This window comes from Squalius cephalus (genome assembly GCF_949319135.1).
Source record: "Squalius cephalus genome assembly, chromosome: 19".
Classification (NCBI taxonomy): domain Eukaryota; kingdom Metazoa; phylum Chordata; class Actinopteri; order Cypriniformes; family Leuciscidae; genus Squalius; species Squalius cephalus.
In genome coordinates, this window is record NC_137140.1 from 23,669,293 (window position 1) to 23,689,417 (window position 20,125).

Below are 20,125 nucleotides of genomic sequence, written 5' to 3' on the forward strand. Positions count from 1 at the left end.
GTACACCCAGACAATCTTTTTCCTGTATTTAAATCATGTGGTGTTCATTGGCTGCTTTAGCTCTAGCGTTAACCAGGAGAGTAGGAGGTTTACCAGGAAAATCTAAAAGTAACCCTGATTCCCTAATCGAGTTAGTCGAGATCAGTGTCTCTAGTGCCTCAGAGGCACTGTTTATCGGAGCACACTCTCTTCTTTTATTACACATAGTCTTACACTCATTCCATATAACATATACACACACATGCTGTGCTCTGGGGGGCTGTGCGGCTTGGGCGGGCTTATGTTCGGAGGAGGGGATCTGAGCGCACATGGTTCTGTGGACGGTGAGGGGAGAGGTACGACAGCGGCTGTTCTCTATTCTTTTCTGTGTTTTTTATCACTGTCTATACTTATCTCATATATAAATTAACCAACCTTTTTTGTTAGTTTCTTCAAAACATTGGAGAATTGTGTATAAATAGATGCGGAAAATCCCACTATATTTATGAAATTTGTATAGTGTTTGGAGGCTATTAATGTGGATAAAATCCTCTATATTTTGAACTGGAACTCCGTCCCCTCGGGTCCCCACCATTTCCAGTCAGATCTGGCTTTAATCTATGGTTTTAACACTTTCTCTCTCTCTCTTTTCCTTCCTGTCTGTTCCCAGTACAATCTCTCTCCTCCAATCTCTGAAGAAGCTCCTAAGAGTCACAGTTTGGAAAGGAAGCAGCAGGAGCCCATTGTGCTGACCAAGTGGAGACACAGCACATATGTGCTGGACATCACTGATAAGGTACACGTCTATGTTGTTGGACACAAAGTGTTCTTCCTTAGCACAACCAAACAGTCTACAGCTCTCTTTTTTGTAATATATAAAATATATATATATATTTTTTTATAGAAGTCTTTATAGAAGTGATAGAAGTAAAATATTGTGAAATATGATTAAAATGTCAAAAAAACTGTTTTCTGTTTGAAAATATTTTAAATGTAATTTATTCCTGTGATGGCAAAGCTGAATTTTCAGCATCATTACTCCAGTCTTCAGTGTCACATGATCCTGCATAAATATGTGCTTCATAATATTATTGGCTGTTCTTAGTATTTATTTACTCAATAAAACTGTGTGTGTGTGTGTGTAGTGTGTACAATATGTATATATATAATGAAACAAACTACTCCAATTAGACCAGCACTTAATGAAAGTAACATAACTGCTTTGATGTTCATTGCCCTGGGTTATGACTTTTTGGGTGTTTATTTATTATTGACTCCCAATGTTTCACATACATTGATTTATCTGTGGCGGCCCACCACAATCTCAACAATGACCGCCCACCACAGTTTCCCAAAATCCTGCGGGGAAACACTGACTCCATTTATGTAACTCTCAGGACCTCTTTTACTATGAAAACCAGCATGTAGCCTAAAAGCCAATTAGGAGGCTGTCAAAGTCATTTTTCCCCCACACAGATGCCAGTGAAGATTAACACATACCAAATATATTTCCTATAGGAGAGCGTGAGTTCTTAACCTCAGTGCATGTGTTTTGTATTTTATTTTGTCACTCAATCATGCTGGTTCTGTAAAGATGCTAAATGAAACAAGCCTGGCATTATGTTGCTCTTGTGTCACACAATGGTTTTCATTCCAGCTGCCATTCAAAAACAGATGGTTGAGCGTGAACCGCCTCACCGGGGGCTTCAGTCTATCACTGTACAAAGTTAGTCACCTCATTATGCTGTAACCAATCAGATGTGATTACAGACTTCTTGATTTCTTCACTTCCCAAATTGAAGTGTTTCCATGCGAATCAAGGAAATAAATCAGTAGGGTTAATCAAAACCTGCTCAAAATGTGCACTTCATGATTTGTACATGATTTATGCTTATTTCGTGTATGCTTGCGTCTGCTGCCTTTATACTAACTTTTTATTACTTACATGTCAACAACATCTTGTCCAAGTTCTTACAAATAATTCAAGATTTGAGATAACCGTGATTCTTACAATTATCTGTCATGTAAGCCCTTTTCTCTTAGGAAATTCTTAACTACCTTCAAAATGGATCTAACTTCTTTTTATATTCATCCTCTAACCCTGATTAACACTGCACGTTTTCTGCTTTATGACTTACAGGAGTCTGTAAATGCCAAACACAGCTCTCTTGAATCAGACTCGTGCCCCTCTTCACCAAAACACCCCTCTACCGTTAGTATAACCCATAACCTGTGAATGTGCCTTTTCAGTGTAGTAACATTCAGTTCTCTTTTAAATGCATGTTGTCATTAGAATTAACAATGCAATTTAAATTGCCTAATTTAAATACTACTAATAATAATTTATACTCTATAGTATTATAATAATACAGTATTCTTATTTTATGTATTTATTTACTTTTTGTTTAATCGGTTTCCCTTTTATTTATTTTATTTTATTTTAATTATTCATTTTTCTCCTCTCTGTAGCCCTCAGAAAAGTGTGGTGTTCTCAATGTCACCAAGATCACTGAACATGGCAAGAAAGTCAGGTAATTTATCTTTAATAGGTATGGGGAAATAGATATACTAAAATAGTAATATTTAATGCATTATGCCGTATTTAATTTTTTCTTAAAAGAAAAAGCCTTTTTGTGGCCTCTAATATTGATTGATACTACAAAGAATGAATTGTGCTAAATTGAAAAATGGTCATTAAAGTGGTTAATTATGTTTTTTTTAAAATATTACCTTTAATGCTGTATGTAATACAGCTGTTTGTGAAATATAAAAGGTCTGCAAAGTTTTAAAGATCAAAGCAAACGACAAATAAAGTTATTGTCTCATCAATAAATCAATTCTGAACTGCCAAAATGAGTTTTCAGTCATTTCAGTCTCACTTCATGTTACAAACCTACGCAGGTTTGTAACACATTTGCATAATGCCGACCTATGGTCCTCATTGGCTGTTCGCGAACAACGTCTGCTTTGACCCGCCCTCAAACACTGTAGCTGTAGCTGAAACTGGAAGAGTTTGGTTCGTGTTGTCAACATGTCCAGAAGACGCTGTTTTCTGCACTGCGAAAGCAAATCCACTTTACTTGCTTTTTCTAAGCAAGGACTTGATACGCCATCATTACTGTTCATCTCACTGTGTATGTATACAAGTGCCGATGAAGCTTCCAGAGCTGAAATTCAAATATGGTAATGGACGTTTTGTTTCCGACATGCTCTGTTTTCTGAACAGTCTGACCAATCAGAGCAGAGTAAAAGAAGGGGTTGATGCTTGATCAAACCGTCTCAGACACTGAGAGAAAAGAGGTGATACTGTGATATATATTATGAGAAAATTATTGTTTTTTTGACCTTGGATGCATGTAAACCTATTGTAGGAGACCTTCAAAACTAAATTAGGACTAGGAGCCTTTAAAATAGCATAATAGGAGCACTTAAAAAAACATATGATGCAGTTCTTGGTGATTCTCTTTTCTAGTTTCTTATTTGATCTTTAGAATAGTGACACAGATGCTCTTATTGTTTTATTGTCCTGCAGGAAGAATTGGGCTTCCACCTGGACTGTCCTGCAGGGATCCTCTTTACTCTTTGCGAAGGGTCAGGGCAGCGCCACCAGCTGGGTATGTATTCATGCCAGGTTACAATGGCCCATTGCTCTGGGGCAAATGTGCAATTTTCCTCTTGAATAGATTGATAGATCAGTGTATTTGACCTTGGTAGTCTGTAGTAACAGTTGATGGCGTAACTTCAATCGACATGCTTTGAATACTAGCAGGCTCCTCCATAGTCTGCCGCAAATTTGCCTGCATTTATGCAGGAGTGGACTGAGCAAACTGCATTCAGCACTCAAAAGACGCCTGGATGCTTTTACGTAATAAAGTTGTATTCAGATTTACTATAAATATTAGCTCTCTTGGCGATTTGTACCTCTCTCCTTCGTTTATATCTCCCATGTGTGTTGTGAGTGTGTTTTCATGCATCATCACTCTCTTTATGTTCTTTTCCTTTCTTTCATTTCTTCTCTGTCTCTTCAAAGTCGTACTGCCGCAACGGTTCCTTTCCTGAACTCCTCCTTTCATTGCTAAGTAACTGGAAGCGTTCGATTAAGCCCCGGCCTGCTGTGTCCTATACGCACTGTAGACGCGGCCGGGCTCCTTCTGTATGTGTCAGCCTCTCTGAACCGAATAATTGTGCCCTCTATGCTGATCTAGGAACAGTTTTGCACAGATTAAAGACGACTGCAATTTGTAATGGTTTCAAATAGGATAGAATGTATTTGATCTAATTTAATTTCATTATGTAATTCTAATTTAATTTAAGTTCTGTGATGCAGAGCTGTTCTGAGATCAGCTGAGCAGGGCAGCCTGTCCCCCATTTTATTTGTGCACGTTCTACTTTCTGCCTGTGCGTCTCACTTATCGCCCCCTGCTTTGTGCTTGAAGTCAGTTCCTCCTGCAAGAGAGGCTGAATTTAAAACTGATTTGAGTTAGTAAATGAAAATGGATGCACTAAGAACCTTATGTTTGCTGGCATGCATGTCTGCATAATCAGACTCATTTATTTTATGCTATTTGAATGTATTATCACAACATACAAAGTGGAGCTTAGCATTGCGCAAAGCAAAATATGAGAATGTTCTGCGCAAACCTGGGCCATGAATTATAAAACAGTGAAGCGTGTGCATTGTGAATTTAATATTCAAGTCTAACCTATTAGTGGACGTTCCCTGGCACCCATAACTAATTGACACTTAAAATGTAGCGTGCTCCGTAACTCGCTTTTTGAACAGGAACAACAATATAGCTCACGTTTAACAGCACTGGACTAAAGACAATCCTAAATAACTCACATGATGATTAATTAATGGAGAGTGCCCTGGATTTAGACTGAGCTGTTTAATTTACCTTTGTTATTACAGTTTGGAGGCAACCAGTCCAAACCGGAATTCACAGTGGACCTCCGAGGAGGTTCGGTCGAGTGGGCATCCAAGGAAAAGTCTAGCAAGAAACATGTAATTGAGGTGAGAGTCAGCTGATTTTACCTCTGAATTTCTCAATATCTTCAACATTGTTGTAAACATTAGTAGAAGATAAAGCAATAAGCCATGAGATACTGTTGGTTACAGTGATTTTATCACTTGCACAGGTTGTTTTTACATTGCCTAGAACTCTTAACCCTGGTCAAATTACTGTATTTCACAGTAATTCAACCATTACTTATTACTTTAATAATACATGTTTTTTTTAATTTATTTAACGGCAACAGCAATATTATAAGACAACAAATATCTTAATTTTTATTTTATTAGTTATTTAGTATTTGTTAGATATTATGCGAGTTATTAGTAATGAAAATCCAAATACATTATATCAGGTAGCCTACTGTAATACAGTTACGTTAGCATAATTGCAGCATGTTTATGATTGCCAAGCACCATAGCAACTATACATTTATAATATTAGTTTTCCAAGATTAACTGTAATATTTCAGTAACACTTTGGTTTAGGGTCCAATTCTCACTAGTTGCTTATTAGCATGCATATAACTAGGATATTGGCTGTTTATTAGCACATATGAATGCCTTATTCCATATTTTACATCCCTTAATCCGACCCAATACCTAAACTTAACAAATACCTTACTATTAATAAGCAGTAGTTAGGAGTTTATTGAAGCAGAAGTCATGGTTAATAGTGAGAATTGGACCCTAATCTAAAGTGTGACCAATAACTGAATCTGTCCTGACACCTGCCTTTGCCTAATATGACCCCACTGACCTGATATGAACTTTGACCCCCGCAGCTGAAGACACGAGTGGGCACAGAGCTGCTGATTCAGTCTGAGATTGACAGTGTTATAAATGACTGGTTCAGAGCGCTTTCTGAAACCATCAACACACATGTGAGAGAAATACACACACAACACAGTGCAAAAATATGAAATAAACTATTCAAAATCACATTGTAATGACGATGCATGTGTTGTAGGCGTGGGAGTCTGATGAAGCCATCGAAGAGGACATGCCTGAGTCTCCTGGAACTGAGAAACACGACAAAGAGAAAGACCCCAGAGACTCAAAGAAAAACAGAGGTACAGAGGACATACATTTGTAAAATAAATCATAACTAAATTTTGGGTTTATGCTGAGTCTTGAGTGTGTTTGTGCAGTAGTGAAGAACCCCAGCATGGAGTCGTCTGAACAGAAGAAGACCAGAGTGAAGCTGAAGAAGTTTCTCACACGGAGACCAACCTTACAGGCTGTCAGGGACAAGGGCTACATAAAAGGTAACAAACCCTGATATAAAGCAGCTAACAAGACTTTTTAAGCATTTGTGAATGATGTACATAAAGAGGAAGTGGTTCTGTTAGAAGACACCTCTGGTAACCCTCCTGTCTGTTCTCAGATCAAGTGTTCGGCTGTAGTTTGACTGCCTTGTGTCAGAGAGAGGGCACTTCTGTGCCTAATTTTGTCAAGACGTGCATTGAGCATGTGGAGAATACAGGTACTTATTTGTGTGCTTCAATTGTGATTGATTAATACACTCTTTGAGTTGTCATTCTCAGACTACATCCACTTCCCGTCTCATTTCTCTGCATCTTTTTCTCAGGCTTAAATGTTGATGGCTTGTACAGAGTCAGCGGAAATCTGGCCGTCATACAGAAATTGCGCTTTGCCGTCAATCATGGTAGGGATTTTTTATTTTATTTTTTTGTTGTAAAATGATACAATCTCGCAAACAGGTCTCACAAATCATTGTTATTGTTAGCTAAAACTAAAATCAAATCTATTAAGAATTATTTCCAGTTATTTGAAATGTTGCCTTAGCGTCTAACTAAAATAAAATAAGTTAAAAAAAAAATTAAACATTTTTTTTAAACTAAAATTAAAATGAAGTTAAAATTAAAGCTAATTCAAAATATGAATACAGTCTGATAGCATATAAATTATACTAAAACAAATGGTTCCTACACTGAAAGCTAACAACAAACATTGAGACAGAAAATGACTCGTACTTTATCCAGTGGTTTATGTTTCTCCTTGTTATAAAGGGTGTGTTTATATGTCTGCAGATGAAAAGGTGAATCTGGAAGACAGTAAATGGGAGGATATCCACGTGACTACAGGTGCTCTGAAGATGTTTTTCCGGGAGCTTCCAGAGCCTCTGTTCACCTACACATCCTTTAATGACTTTGTCGAAGCCATTAGTGAGTTCTTTCATTTCTCGGTTTGGACTTTTTTTGGAAGTACTTGTTTGATTGATTCACAAACAGACGTAACTAGGTTTCATTTGAGCTGGAAAAGTTTGAGCAGCTCAGAAATGATTACTTCTGTTTTTGTCTTTGTTTTGGTTTTCCTTGAACTTTTACAATTTTTTAATTCTTCTTTTCACTTTTTAATTTAAAATATATTGTGGGGTTCATAGATCTGAAATCCTGGGATTAAACTCAAATTTAAATTAAATAAAATGAAGATGAAATATGATTAACTATTTTTGCTTCTATTCAAGTATGATACTGTTCTAAAGTTTGGGGTCTTTTATGTTCACCAACGCTGCATTTATTTGATCATCAAGAAATATTACACTTTGCATTGTGAAATATTGTAGTTTAAAATAACTTTTTAAAATATATATTTAAAATGTAATTTATTCCTTTTGATGGCAAAGCTGAATTTTCAGCATCATTACCCCAGTCTTCAGTGTCACATGATCATTCAGAAATCATTCTAATATACTGACTTGCTGGTCAAGAAACATTTCTTATTATTATCAATGTTGAAAACAGTTGTTGCGAAATATTTTTGTGGAAACCCTGATACTTTTTTCAGTGCTGTCACTTTTTTTAATGCATCCTTGCTGAATAAAAGTATAATTTTCTTTAAAAAATATATATCTTACTGATCCCAAACCTTTAAACAGTAGTGTAAAAATTGTTCTTTAGATGCTCTTATTAATAAGAGAACAGCGTTTATTATTATCCACCCAGAAGACTAATAAAGCATCAACCACAAGAGGGAGCAGTTTGACTTGGGAAATAGTTTTTCCAGTTCCCAGAGCTGGATTATCCAGAGCATCTCATTCTCAACAGTCCTAATCCTGCTCTTTTTCATTTTGCTTGTTTTTCAGAAAACTCAGATTACAAGCAGCGAGTCCAATCCATAAAAGACTTGATTAAACAGTTGCCAAAACCCAATCAGGAAACAATGAAAGCGTTATTTAAACACCTAAAAAGGTAAGGAACTGCACCTGACATTGTTTTTACTGGAACTTTTGTGTATTATACACTGGGCCATTTATTGTAAGGATTGATTTGTCGTTTTGAGTTAATAAGCCTTGCTTTCCAAGCCAACATCATTCATTATTGATTTGGGGCCATGCTGGTGTGTGTGATTGTTGGAGGTGAGGAGGGTGTGGTCGGTGCTCTGCACAGCAAGCCTCTATCGAGTTATCTCACTGTATCCATTACTGGGACAGACCTGGAGACTAGCCAGCTACATCATTATGAGAGAGAGAGAGAGAGAGAGAGAGAGAGAGTGGGACAGGAAGAGACTGGAGGGAGGGTCTACACCACATCCGACTGATGCATGGCCATTGGCACTGGGGTGTGTGTGTGATGCACGAGCCACTGAGAGAGAACATGAAGGGCTGTATGGAGGAAAGCGTGAGGTGCTGTGGTTAATCTAGGTCTGCGATGGTGATGCAGCAGGAATGTAATTCAATTAGTTAACGGCCTGTGTAAACAGCTCTCGACTGTGACATCAACCTTGGGAGCTTCACAGGAAACGGCAGATGTGGAGAACGCAACTGTTATGTTGCTGATGCTGAATTCTGGCTTATAATAAATATATATACCATTTTGCCTGAATAAATAAAACACTAAAAACTAAAATCAACTGTTTTAAGTGAATTTAGTATGAAAAATTGATCATTTTGAGATTTGATAAAGTTTACATTTAACAGTTTTATGTAATTATGATGTTTTTAAAGATTAAGTTTTAGATTTTGGCAAATATAACCTAAATGTAAAAATAGAGGATATGAAGCATGCACAAGTAAATATCCAATATTGACCAATTAATAAAAAATAAAAATAAATCAATAACAACTGCCTGAATATGTCATCAATTCATTATTTATGTCTGCAATAAATTACTGAAAAAAATACCTACCGTTCAAAACTTTGTAGTTGGTAAGATATTTTATTGTTTTTGAAAGAAGTCTCTTAAGTTCACCAAGGCCGTATTTATTTTATCAAAAATAAAGTAAAAACAATAAAGCAGTGTTGTAAAATAGCCTTACAATTGAAAATAACTGTTTTCTGATTTTTATAATCAGAATTCTCAATCATATATATATATATATATATATATATATATATATATATATATATATATATATATATATTAAAATGTTGTTTATTCCTGTGATAGAAATAAATACTTTTGTAACATGCTAAATGTCTTTACTGTCAATTTAATGCATCCTTGCTGAATAAAAGTTTTAATTTCTTCTCTTAAAAAAAAAAAAAAAAAAAAAAAAACTAATATTTTGACCAGTAGTGTACTGGTCTTTCCAGGCATCATGCTGTTGTGCTTCAAGAGGCAACCCAGTCTTTAATCCATTACTAAAACGGCTCTTTTATCTTTCCTGTCGATTTAGGTTTATGAAGTAACTTTTTATAACTATAAATTGTTAACTCCACCTCTGTTATCACATCCATTCCAAACCTTAAAATAATCATGAGCTATAAAGCTGCTTCCTCCGTGGCAGGTGAGAGTCACATGAATCTTTAATCACTCTGGGCTTTCTTTAGGGAGTTGTCTCGTTTGGTCTAGTGAGGTCTGTTCTTTTCTACTGTATATTTCAACTTTAATTTTGCTCTTAGCCTTGTGAAGGACAGCAGTCAAAGTGTCCCTCGCTCCCTCTCTTAGAGATTCCCATAATCTCTTGTAAATCTAACATGACAACACTATATTTAGTCGTGTCTGTTCATGCACATCATTTTAAAGTGATAGTTCACCCCAAAATGAAAGTTTTGTCATTACTTACTCATCCTCAAGGTCTTCCAAACCTGTATGAGTTTCTTTCTTCCATTGAACACAAAAGAAGATATTTTGAAGAATGTTGGTATCCTGACAGTTGACGGCACCCAGTGACTTCCATAGTAGGGAAAAAAATACTATGGAAGTAAGTGTCTCCTGTCTGGTTGCTTACATTCTTCAAAGTATCTTCATTTGTGTTCAACAGAGGCAAGAAACTCGTACAGGTTTGGAACAGCAAGATAATGAGTTATTGATGGCAATTTCATTTTTTGGTGAACTATCCCTTTAAGCAAGTTCAGAAGATGTTTTTTGGGGGGACATCACCTTCACAGCTTTAGTATACTTACTTCAGGCTTCTCTCAAAGTTAAAATGAAGTGGGAAATAAACAAAGAAAACTCCATTTTCTCTGTACATATAGAGTGAATCATTTTCCCTATGTTGTTGTATGATGTGCCTTACTGTGTAATTCTGAATGTAATTTGAGACCGGCGTTGAGTCTCAATCGTAATTGCTATATCAAACACGCACAATGACATTTGCCTTTGCTCCATTTGCATTTAAATGGCTCTCAGTCTACTGTAATTCAAAATGGAGGATGGAGGCATAGCGTTCCAGAAAAATTACGGTCTGACATTTTGCTGTTGCAGGGAAAAAGCATCTGTATACTATTTATGTAATTTAAGCACAATACCCAAACATTTTTATTTAAAAGGAAAAGCTGGAGTTGGGAGGATTTGTCATTTTAATGTGGAGTAGATCGTTTTGCAGGTGTGGTTAAGAAAACAAAAATGCATTAACCTGCTACAAATTCACCTTTCCTGATTTGTTTGTCAGACAAACTGAAGCTCTTTAGTGGTAAAAAATGAAGCTCTTCTGTTGATGATGGTTACATTTTGAACCAATTTACAGGAAAGCAAGGGAAGACTCTCAGACTCTCTCTGTGTTTTTCAGAGTGATCGATCACGGCGAGGTGAACAGGATGACGACCCAGAGCGTGGCTATCGTGTTCGGCCCAACCCTGCTGAGGCCGGAGATTGAGACGGGCAATATGGCGGTTCATATGATCTATCAAAACCAGATTGTAGAACTCATCCTTCTGGAGTATGAGAACATTTTTGGGAGGTAGAAGTGACACCACCTGAGAATCAATCCAGAGAACACAATGCCAGAAGTTTAACATCTCATATCCATCGCACAAACACGCACCACTGCTGTGGACCAAGCCTAAAAGTGTATATAAACAAACATGAGTGGATTTACTGTGACTTATGACTGGATATAAGCAAAGAAAATGAATACAGGAAGGTTATTTATGCACTTAATATTTTTTTTTTAATTGAGGATATACAAAATTTTCTCTTTTTTTCCATTTGGATCGTCATTCCTTGGCTTAGAATAAGCTGGATGGACTTTTGGACAATTATGGATGGTCATTAGTTTCCTTTATGCACTCTTTTTTGGGGGGAAATTTGAATATTTTCCTAAGTTGGGAACTGGAATGGACTTTATTTTAGCCAGTATTGACAACTAGAATGAAAACTGACCGAGCAGACACTTTCAAGTCTCACCAGATTGAGTTTTTTTTTTTTTTTTTTTGCTGTGAAATGTTTAACTGATTTTGGGGTTTCATTCATTGAGACACGTGTCTGACTTGTATCTGGGCTCTCTCTGACTCAGAGTTTTTGTTTTCTTCATTTTTTTCCTGTGGAATAAGCTGAAAGTGCACTGTATTAGGAGACAGTATTATTTGACAATGACTACTGACCGATGGATAATGGGGTCGATTGAAATGGACAATGATTAATAATCAGTATTAGGGAAAGGCTCTGAGAAAAATCTCTTTTTTTCCCAGAGTGTTTTCTCCATATCCACCCATGTTTGCCCTCCATCTGCACTTCCCCAAAGTTTACCGGAAAGGCCATGTGCCTCTTGCTTCAGGACGTCACGCTACTGGATAACAGACATGCTCATCACACTGTGTCTTTTGTGTTATCCAACAGAGAAACTCCTTTTTAATTCAATGGCCCTCCCTTTAATGAAATATCAGGACTTTTACGTGCTTTAGGTCAAACCTGTGTTGTTTCCTTGGAATAAATGGACTGTGTTGTGCCGAATTGTGAAACAGTATGCAGGAGAAACAGGTTGTTTTCCAGATGTAAACCTGATATGTGTTGTGTAGTTCAAAAGCAAGACCTCTCAAAAACAGTCAGAGAGCTCGTCTCTCGCCCTCGTATCTCTCGGGCTTACTGGAAAAAGAAAGGTGAGATGCTTATATCGGCATTTAGGCCTTACACAGTTTCAAATCAATACCGAAAAATATTCATCTCCGGTTTCCTGCTCTGCCCCTGGATGGAAAGCTGCTTGATAACAAATTGACAGGATGGTACTGGAAATAGTACTGCAGTTAGTGTTAACTGAAGGTACGCATGGTAAACGCCGCCTTTGTCTTGTTTTTAACCAAATTCAGAAAGTATATGTACAGACTACTTCAACAAGAACTTGAACCCTGTTGTACAAACAAAGAAAAATACCAATAATAGTTGAAGTGTAATGGCTTGAAGTTGTGTGTCAATAACAAGTGAAAAGATCTAATATTGTTGATGTATGGAAAAAAAGAAATGAGTGATAAGTGGGGCAAGGGAGGGGTGATGTCATCACGCATTGTGAACTGCACATTTTGAATGTAATTTTCAGACTAACTGCTATTTCTGAAATTGATGTTTAATCCTAATTAAAAAGACAAAAACTCATGGATAATATTAAAGTGATAATGCCTGAGTTATTAGTCTAGTGTTTATTTTCATTGTTCATGTGTCATTCATCTCGATATTGCAGAAACTTGGTAATATGAAATGACGCAGGGAACTATCAACCGTTTCCTTCCTTTTAATACAGTGATTTATAATTTAAAAATAAATCCTGTTTATTTGAGCAGAGCGGATTGTGCAGAGCTTTCCTGTGTTTTTAAACCCTTTCTTCAGTAGCTTCAGTAAAACGCTGGCGTAATTAGTTTAATTTAAATCACACTTTAGCTAAATATTCATCTCATTAAAGCTTAAATTTATGTTTAGTTAAGTTACACTGAACAAAATGTGTTATTTCAACTTAAAGTATTCGTGCTGCCTTAAAATTTTAAGTTTAGTCAGCTTGAAATGTGAAATTGTACTAAGTGACAACTTGGATATTTGAGTTGACTACACTTAAAATTTAAGGCAGAACAAAAACTTGCTTTAAGTTTTTTTACAGTGTAGCTACATATAACTCACTCTGTTTTTCTAGACAGGACCACCTTTAATTAGTGAAAAAGTGACTTGGAAAATGACAGAATCGAGACAGGGTGGTGATCAAATCAAACACCTGCTAGAAACCATGACTTCAAAAGAGCAAGACTTTCCAAATGAGAAAACAATTAGCTCATATCCATAATTCATAGCTCTGACCACACTCTGCTGCAGCCTGGGCCCTAGAGGTGTCTGAATTGCACACCATATGCTGCTGCGTGTCTGTGGGGCAGAGGTGCCAGGAAAACCCCTGGTCTTGTGTGTCCGTGGAGGCCAAAGTGTGGTGAGGAAATATGAGAAAGCCATTATGACCCATAAAACATTCATGACTCTGACTCTTTCCTCTACATGTCTATCATTTTCTATGTTGCTGCATCTTGCCACCTGATCAGAATGAATGACAGACTCTGACCAAGAACATGTTTGTGTGCCTAAAGCATGTATATGACTGAAGACTTTCATAAACGATAATCGAGTCTTCTCTGAATTCGCTTCTACTGGGATTCATTTTCATATTCTCTGTTTTGGAGCCCAAACTAAACTGAGTAATTGTGTTCATTAAAACACACATGGAACAATTTCATGCATTTGCTGCTTTGTGCAACTGCTCTGATGAGAAATAAAAATTCGCTGTTGTTAAAGCCGGCTGAATGAGCCTATCAGATGAAGAAAAAAGCCACATTTTCTAAAATCCAATCACATTCATCTTTGACAGCAACACAACTTGTAATTTGCATGTATGGGGAGGGCAGATGAAAAATTTTATTTGACATGGTAACTACTATTATAGGGCCATATAAATGTACAAACTCTATTTGTGGGCTGTAAATCTTTATGCATGCAGCCTGAATGACATTTATAGAAATGTCCTAGTAGCTGATAAGCATCCGTCTGCTGTGTAACTTTAAGCATTAAATGTAGTTAGAATGTGGTATTGTTCAAGATGTCTCCTGTGCGAAATTATTGACCATTAATGCAAATTTTGCACAGAGATGTAACCCAAGCCGAATACGGAACAAACATGATGCTGCAATCCACTTCCTCTCCTTAATTGTCTTTTATAAGGCAATTGTGTAAATATTGATGGTACTTTCATGTAAAGTTGCGCTTATTCCTCACTGAAGACACTCCTGAGGCTACTGTGCTTAAATGCTCCATTTAGCAAGTCTTTGCAAATACCATCTCAAGTATCCTTAAAAAAAAAAACAAATGCACACGGGCATTGGCTAAAGTAATCATAGCAGTACTTCAAATGTTATCTGCCCATGCTTTGGTATTAATGAAGTTCGCATGGTTGGACTTGATGGTTTTGCATTGGGAAATTCAATGCATTTTAAATAGACGCCTGTATGCGGGATTTACATAAGGTAATTGCACAAAGCTGGAACTACTATGTCTGTGATAGAGCCATTCCCCCTCCATGTGCACTAATACAATCAACCCCATTAAGTAGGCCGTAAATATAGAGCTGCTGTATCATACGAGCCTGACAGATAATGGACCCATCTGCATGTCCATTTACTCATCCTGGGTGAAGCCTGATTGGTTTATCCGTACTCCATCATCTGACCCAGCATTAAGAGCTAGTAAATTCTGCAGAAGAGAACACCTGAAGAACCCTGGCCAGAGTTTTATAGAGTAGCTCCAGCATGAGGCTGCTGGAGAGTGTGCCAATATGCTGGTCATTTATAAGAAATGGGTGCCTCTACCAGAGTGCCAGACAAGTTGCTCCTTTTTAATTTTGGAAGATGTCAAACATTCTATCAGACACATTAAAGTGTTCACATATGCACTGTGCCATTCCTAGATAAATTATTATTTTGAGATATGAGGCCTTAAAGGGGGGGTACAATGGTGTTTCATGTATTCAGAGTTGTTTACAGTGTTAAAGAGATAGATTCTCATGCTAAACATGGGCAAAGTTTTAAAAAAATATTTTGGACGAATAACGGAGAATTTCTATGCTGAAAATCTTACTTCCGGGTTGGTACAAGTTTCGGCTGTTTTTTTAGATCGTGGATCTAATGACGTAGATCAGAGTGCAACTCCTTATATGAGCATTTCTCTCGGAAAAGCGCGGCCGCGCACACGTCGACCAGAGGAGAGCGAGACCGCGCACATCAACGCGCTTCAACAGGAAATCATCGGCAGCGCTGCATAGGATTTGTTCAAGAATGTCTCCAAAAAAGTGTGTATTTGGATGTGAGGGAAAGCTTACCGTGTTCAGTTTTCCAAAGAACCCAGTGTTACAGGAACAGTGGATGCAGTTTGTTTTTCCGGGGCAGCAACGGAGTGTAGGAAGTGCGGTTGTGTGTTCTGGTCCTTTCAGTGACGAATGTTTTATTAACAAGGCTCAGGTCGACGCTGGATTTGCAAATCGTTTGCTATTAAAACGTGGAGCGGTCCCAGTGATAAAAGACCCCATTCATGTAAGTACAACTGGATCAGATTTCTGTCTTTTGCTGGAAATCAAGCACTACCGCTTGACTCTATAGCTCCGCCTCCAGGACCTCGGCTTTTTCCGGAGAGAATCGGAAAGCTGTATTTTTCTTTTCTAAATATAATAAAACTAAACACTTTTTTGAGATATTAAGGATGCACTACTACTCTATAGGTACTCAAGATTAACATGAGATTAGGTGAAACTGTGCATGTTATGTACCCTTTAAGAAATGTAAAAGGGCTGACAATTAAACTCGACATTACAAGGCTTGAAAATGATGTGGTGCTTCTTAGGGTACGATGTAAACGGAAAAGTTTTTCTTTTGCATCTTTTGCGTACAGACGAAAACATTATCAAAACAATCCCGTTCACACGGATCGACGAAAACGACTAAGCGCTGTATTATGCATGCCAGGCCAGTAGTTGGCGATTGTCACTTTGTAAAGAAACACTAGGCGTCTATAGACTGATATGCACAAATTCCCGCTTTTGTAGTTTACAGGGAGATGATAACAGTATCATTTTCAAAAACTTGCACTTTGAAACCTGTTTTCAAAAGTTTGCGTTTTCAGGCCCCCAAAACGCTGCTGTCGTTTAAATGAACGGCCAAAACGCATAAAATGTTTTCTGTTTTTAGTTGAAAACGGTGTTGTGTAAACGGCCCCTTAGAAAAATTAACACTGATATTTCTGTAAATATCCATATTTCAGTTATCAATTGTTTACTAAAACAAAAAAAAAGGATATTTTATGGAATGGGTTTGGGTTTGGGTAAGGGTTAAATAAAAAATGTAAAGTAAGTTTTGCTGATGTGTTTAGAAAAATGATGCTGGCATCAACTATTCATTTTTTATTTGTATTTGTTACACGTATATGAAGGATACAAATGACACCCATTTTGTAAAATATCCCATAGGCTATGTCAGCTTTAAATAGGACAAAGAATTATTTTCAAAGAAAAGTGTAGACAGAAGTTGGATTCGAAAGTTAAATGAGAAGCAAAGAGCACTACAGCTTTAAAATTCCACATACATCAGCTTAAACATCCTGGGTATAGACAGTCTGAAACCCTTTAAGCCAGGCATCTTGTGAATAAGACTGACAGTAATTTAGAAGCAATGCCTCTCTTCACTAGTCTCTAGTGATTCGGTCTCTCTCCCCCTTTAATTAGTTTGTCTCCAACTGCTGATTTAGCCTCGGTGTCCTTGCAGGAAGCCGTGTGGTGGGTCTCTTTCACAGGCTGATTAATCCTGTTCAGACCCGTGGAGTGGTGTTAGACCCCGTCAGCAGCTTATTAGCATGTGTGCATGCTAGCAGAGCCCCTGCTTCTCCTAAGGCTTAATAATATGTGTTTCTTCAACTAACATCCTTATTAGTGCTACTAAGTGACGATCAGACTTATAAATAGTGCTGTGTGCCTTTTTAATTAAGGCCTATGAAATCATAGGCTTGATGCGCGAGCGTGTGCGTGTGTGTGATAAATGATGGGTGTTCGCGCTGTTATGACTGCTGCTCCCGTGAGTTTAGCTCACACACTTACCCTAACAAGAACACGCACTCACACAATCTCTTCACACCCTACTTTTGATGATTTATGATCTGAGGTGCCGCAGTCTCTTTACAGTGCAGTTTTGCTGAGAAGATAGCAGCTCGGAGAGGTACAGAACAGGCGTGTAATGTTAAACATCAATTAGGTTGATGTCTACTCATGCTGCTTTTTCCCTTTGAAAATGTTATCCTTAAACAGGGCCGTAACCACCATTGACATTGAATAAGACGTGACTGTTTTATTAATATTTCTCCCATCTTTCATTGGTCTTTAATAGCTGTCTGAAACGCATGCAATTATTTAAAGGGATAGTTCACCCCAAAATTAAAATTGTATGTATCATTACTCACCCTTAAGTTGTTCCAAACCTGTAAGAGTTTCTTTATTCTGTTGGACACAAAATAAAATATTTTAAAGAATGTTGGAAACCAGACAGTTGATGGCACCCCTCCATAGTAGGAAAAAAAATACTATGGAAGTCAATGGGTGCTTAACTCACACTAAAACCGGCTTGATGTGTGCGGGCCAGATACAGCCCATATGACCTTTGCCACTGCCAGAAGTGAGCCATATGTGCCATAGTTGGCCCAGATGAGGCCCGGATAGAGGCCCGGATATGTATGCTATCTGGGCTGTTTGGTTACCAACATTCTTCAAAAGATCTTCTTTTGTGTTTAAAGGCACACTATGCAGTTTCCGTTTTTCTCAAACAGCGACCCCTAGAGTCGCTGTGGAGTACTTGTATTTAACGTTACTGTCATAAATACCACTCACGTAGAGCCGTCTCTGCACTCTTCCGACACTAGCACGCATTTCAGCGTTCTTCGTTTTCTTTGTCGACTCTGCCATGATTCACGTCTGAAATGCGTGCTAGTGTCTTCCATAGACGCTGCTTCATATGTTGTTGATGTATGTGACAACGTGCCATAAAGCAAGTCGTGATTCTCGCGAGATTTGTTGGGGTGCCACCTCTCAAACTTGCATTGCACCCCCCCCCCGCCCCCCCCAATGGTTTCGAAGATGTTATATTAAGGTACAAATCTTGCATAGTGTGCCTTTGACAGAAGAAAGCTCATACAGATTTGGAACAACATGAGGGTGAATAAATGAAGACAAAGTTTTCTTTTTTGGGTGAAATATTCCTTTAATCACCATTCTTCCTTATTACTCATTTCATTTTTTTCTATTATTGCTCAGTTGTAGTGTCTAAGGACTTTTCACATACGTTAGCCTGCAACATTTGTTAAAGTTTGAATTAAAAAAAAAATCCTTCTGTGGAACACAAAAACTGGGAATAATTTGGAGACTAATAATGAAAGCAAATGTGGATGTGTCAATTTCTGAAATCGATGTAATGTTGTAATATGAACACTAGGGTGTAATGAAGATCATGTTTTAAGCCCTTTCGCAGTCTTAATTCTTGCTGTCAGCTTATTTCTTTTTATTGCACATTATCCTTCTCCCATAATCCACCTACACAGTCTCTTCCCTCCTTCTCTGCTCCTCTCCTCCAAAGCAGAGCTGGCAAGGGTTGACAATGCAAAGTAAATCCATTTTGATGTTCCTTACAGCTCTCTCTTCTTCTCTCTCCTGCTCTCAAGTATGCTCTCGCAATTCGGTTATGTTTAGAGGAGCTCTGGTGATTCATGCAGTTCAAGATATTCAGCGTGCCCTATTTCTCCCTCTCCCTCTCCCCCCCCCCGCTCGTCTAATGAAGTTAGTGTGTATATGCAGCGGAGAGAAGTAGATTAGAGCTGAGGTGATGAGGCAGAAGGGGAACCTCAGTCCTCCTGTACACAGACCCGAGGAGGGGCTGCTGGGGTCGGCCGGGATGAATTCCCTCTGCTCCTGAGGTGATCTAATTGATTTTTGTACCCTGAGCCATCTGGCGTGGAGTAAGTGTGTTTGTGTGCGTGTGTGTGTGTGTGTGTGTGTGGGAGAGCAAGACAACAGATCACCACTTGAATTTGGTTCTGGGCTTACATTTGCCATTTAAAAGCATGCTACTCTTTCTGTGGGGGATTGTAATTAAATCACTATGTGCTTGCTAGAGCATGCTTTTGACATCATCACCAAAGGTCACCTGTGTTACCTATAGGACAGACGACATCATCAGTATCTTCATTTCACCTGAGAATATGTTCACCTAACACAATAACTAGGGAGTCTCATACTGTTTTTCATTTCAAAATAATTTGCCTGAGAAATAAAGATGTCTGAGATGATGAAAAGTTGAGTTTAAAATGAAAGTGACAAGTATTTATACTGTTTTCATAGATTTTGAATAGATTCCACAATTTTTTTTTTTTAGCTTGAATAGAAAGAGTATTTTTAAATGTCAAATAGTTTTGCATTATAAATACTTAATTTGACCTGAACAAAATGTGCCTTTTAATAAATAATGGTTCAAGATATATGATTAAAAAATAAAAGAATTTACCTTGTGTGGAGTCTGTGGACAAAATGTGTTCAAATATTAATATTTTAATGTCTTTTTGTGAATTAAATAAATAATAATAATAAAATATTATTGTTACTTTTAGCAACTTTTTGAAGCATTTTCGCCTTTTAATGAGCTTGATTTTTTTTCTTGTTTTAAGGATGTGTACATATTTAGACATCTTAGGTGTTTAAATAAGAAAATAAAAATCCAGTGAAGGGGCAGTTATCTGATGATGTTCAACGTGGACAAAAAGATCATGTAGCTTCTATAAATGAATCAGCGTAAAAATGTCTGTGCTCATGTTACAGCAGTGATGCTGTTTATGTCTTTTCTTACAGTCTCCAAGGGAAGATACTATTACATATATCAGCAACATTAATGACAGGTGTTTTTT

The 20,125-nt window shown here is 37.5% G+C and overlaps 1 protein-coding gene across 11 annotated transcripts in view; it reads left to right on the top strand.

The window, feature by feature from the left end:
• arhgap12b (Rho GTPase activating protein 12b) overlaps window positions 1-12,794 on the top strand; it is a 52,975-nt gene extending 40,181 nt beyond the window's left edge. For 3 of the 11 annotated variants that reach the window (XM_079851366.1, XM_079851367.1, XM_079851371.1), the window contains 13 exons: window positions 650-775; window positions 2,120-2,191; window positions 2,449-2,510; window positions 3,512-3,593; window positions 4,892-4,993; window positions 5,776-5,874; window positions 5,961-6,063; window positions 6,142-6,258; window positions 6,378-6,476; window positions 6,582-6,659; window positions 7,045-7,179; window positions 8,100-8,205; window positions 10,968-12,794. In XM_079851366.1, the coding sequence (XP_079707492.1) occupies window positions 650-775; window positions 2,120-2,191; window positions 2,449-2,510; window positions 3,512-3,593; window positions 4,892-4,993; window positions 5,776-5,874; window positions 5,961-6,063; window positions 6,142-6,258; window positions 6,378-6,476; window positions 6,582-6,659; window positions 7,045-7,179; window positions 8,100-8,205; window positions 10,968-11,142 (1,356 nt within the window). In that variant the 3' untranslated portion in view covers window positions 11,143-12,794. Of the gene's footprint in view, window positions 1-649; window positions 776-1,636; window positions 1,706-2,119; window positions 2,192-2,448; window positions 2,511-3,511; window positions 3,594-4,009; window positions 4,133-4,891; window positions 4,994-5,775; window positions 5,875-5,960; window positions 6,064-6,141; window positions 6,259-6,377; window positions 6,477-6,581; window positions 6,660-7,044; window positions 7,180-8,099; window positions 8,206-10,967 lie in introns of all 11 variants that reach the window. The other 8 variants (XM_079851361.1, XM_079851365.1, XM_079851362.1 and 5 more) reach the window with 4 other exon arrangements.
• Window positions 12,795-20,125: the final 7,331 nt, after the last annotated feature.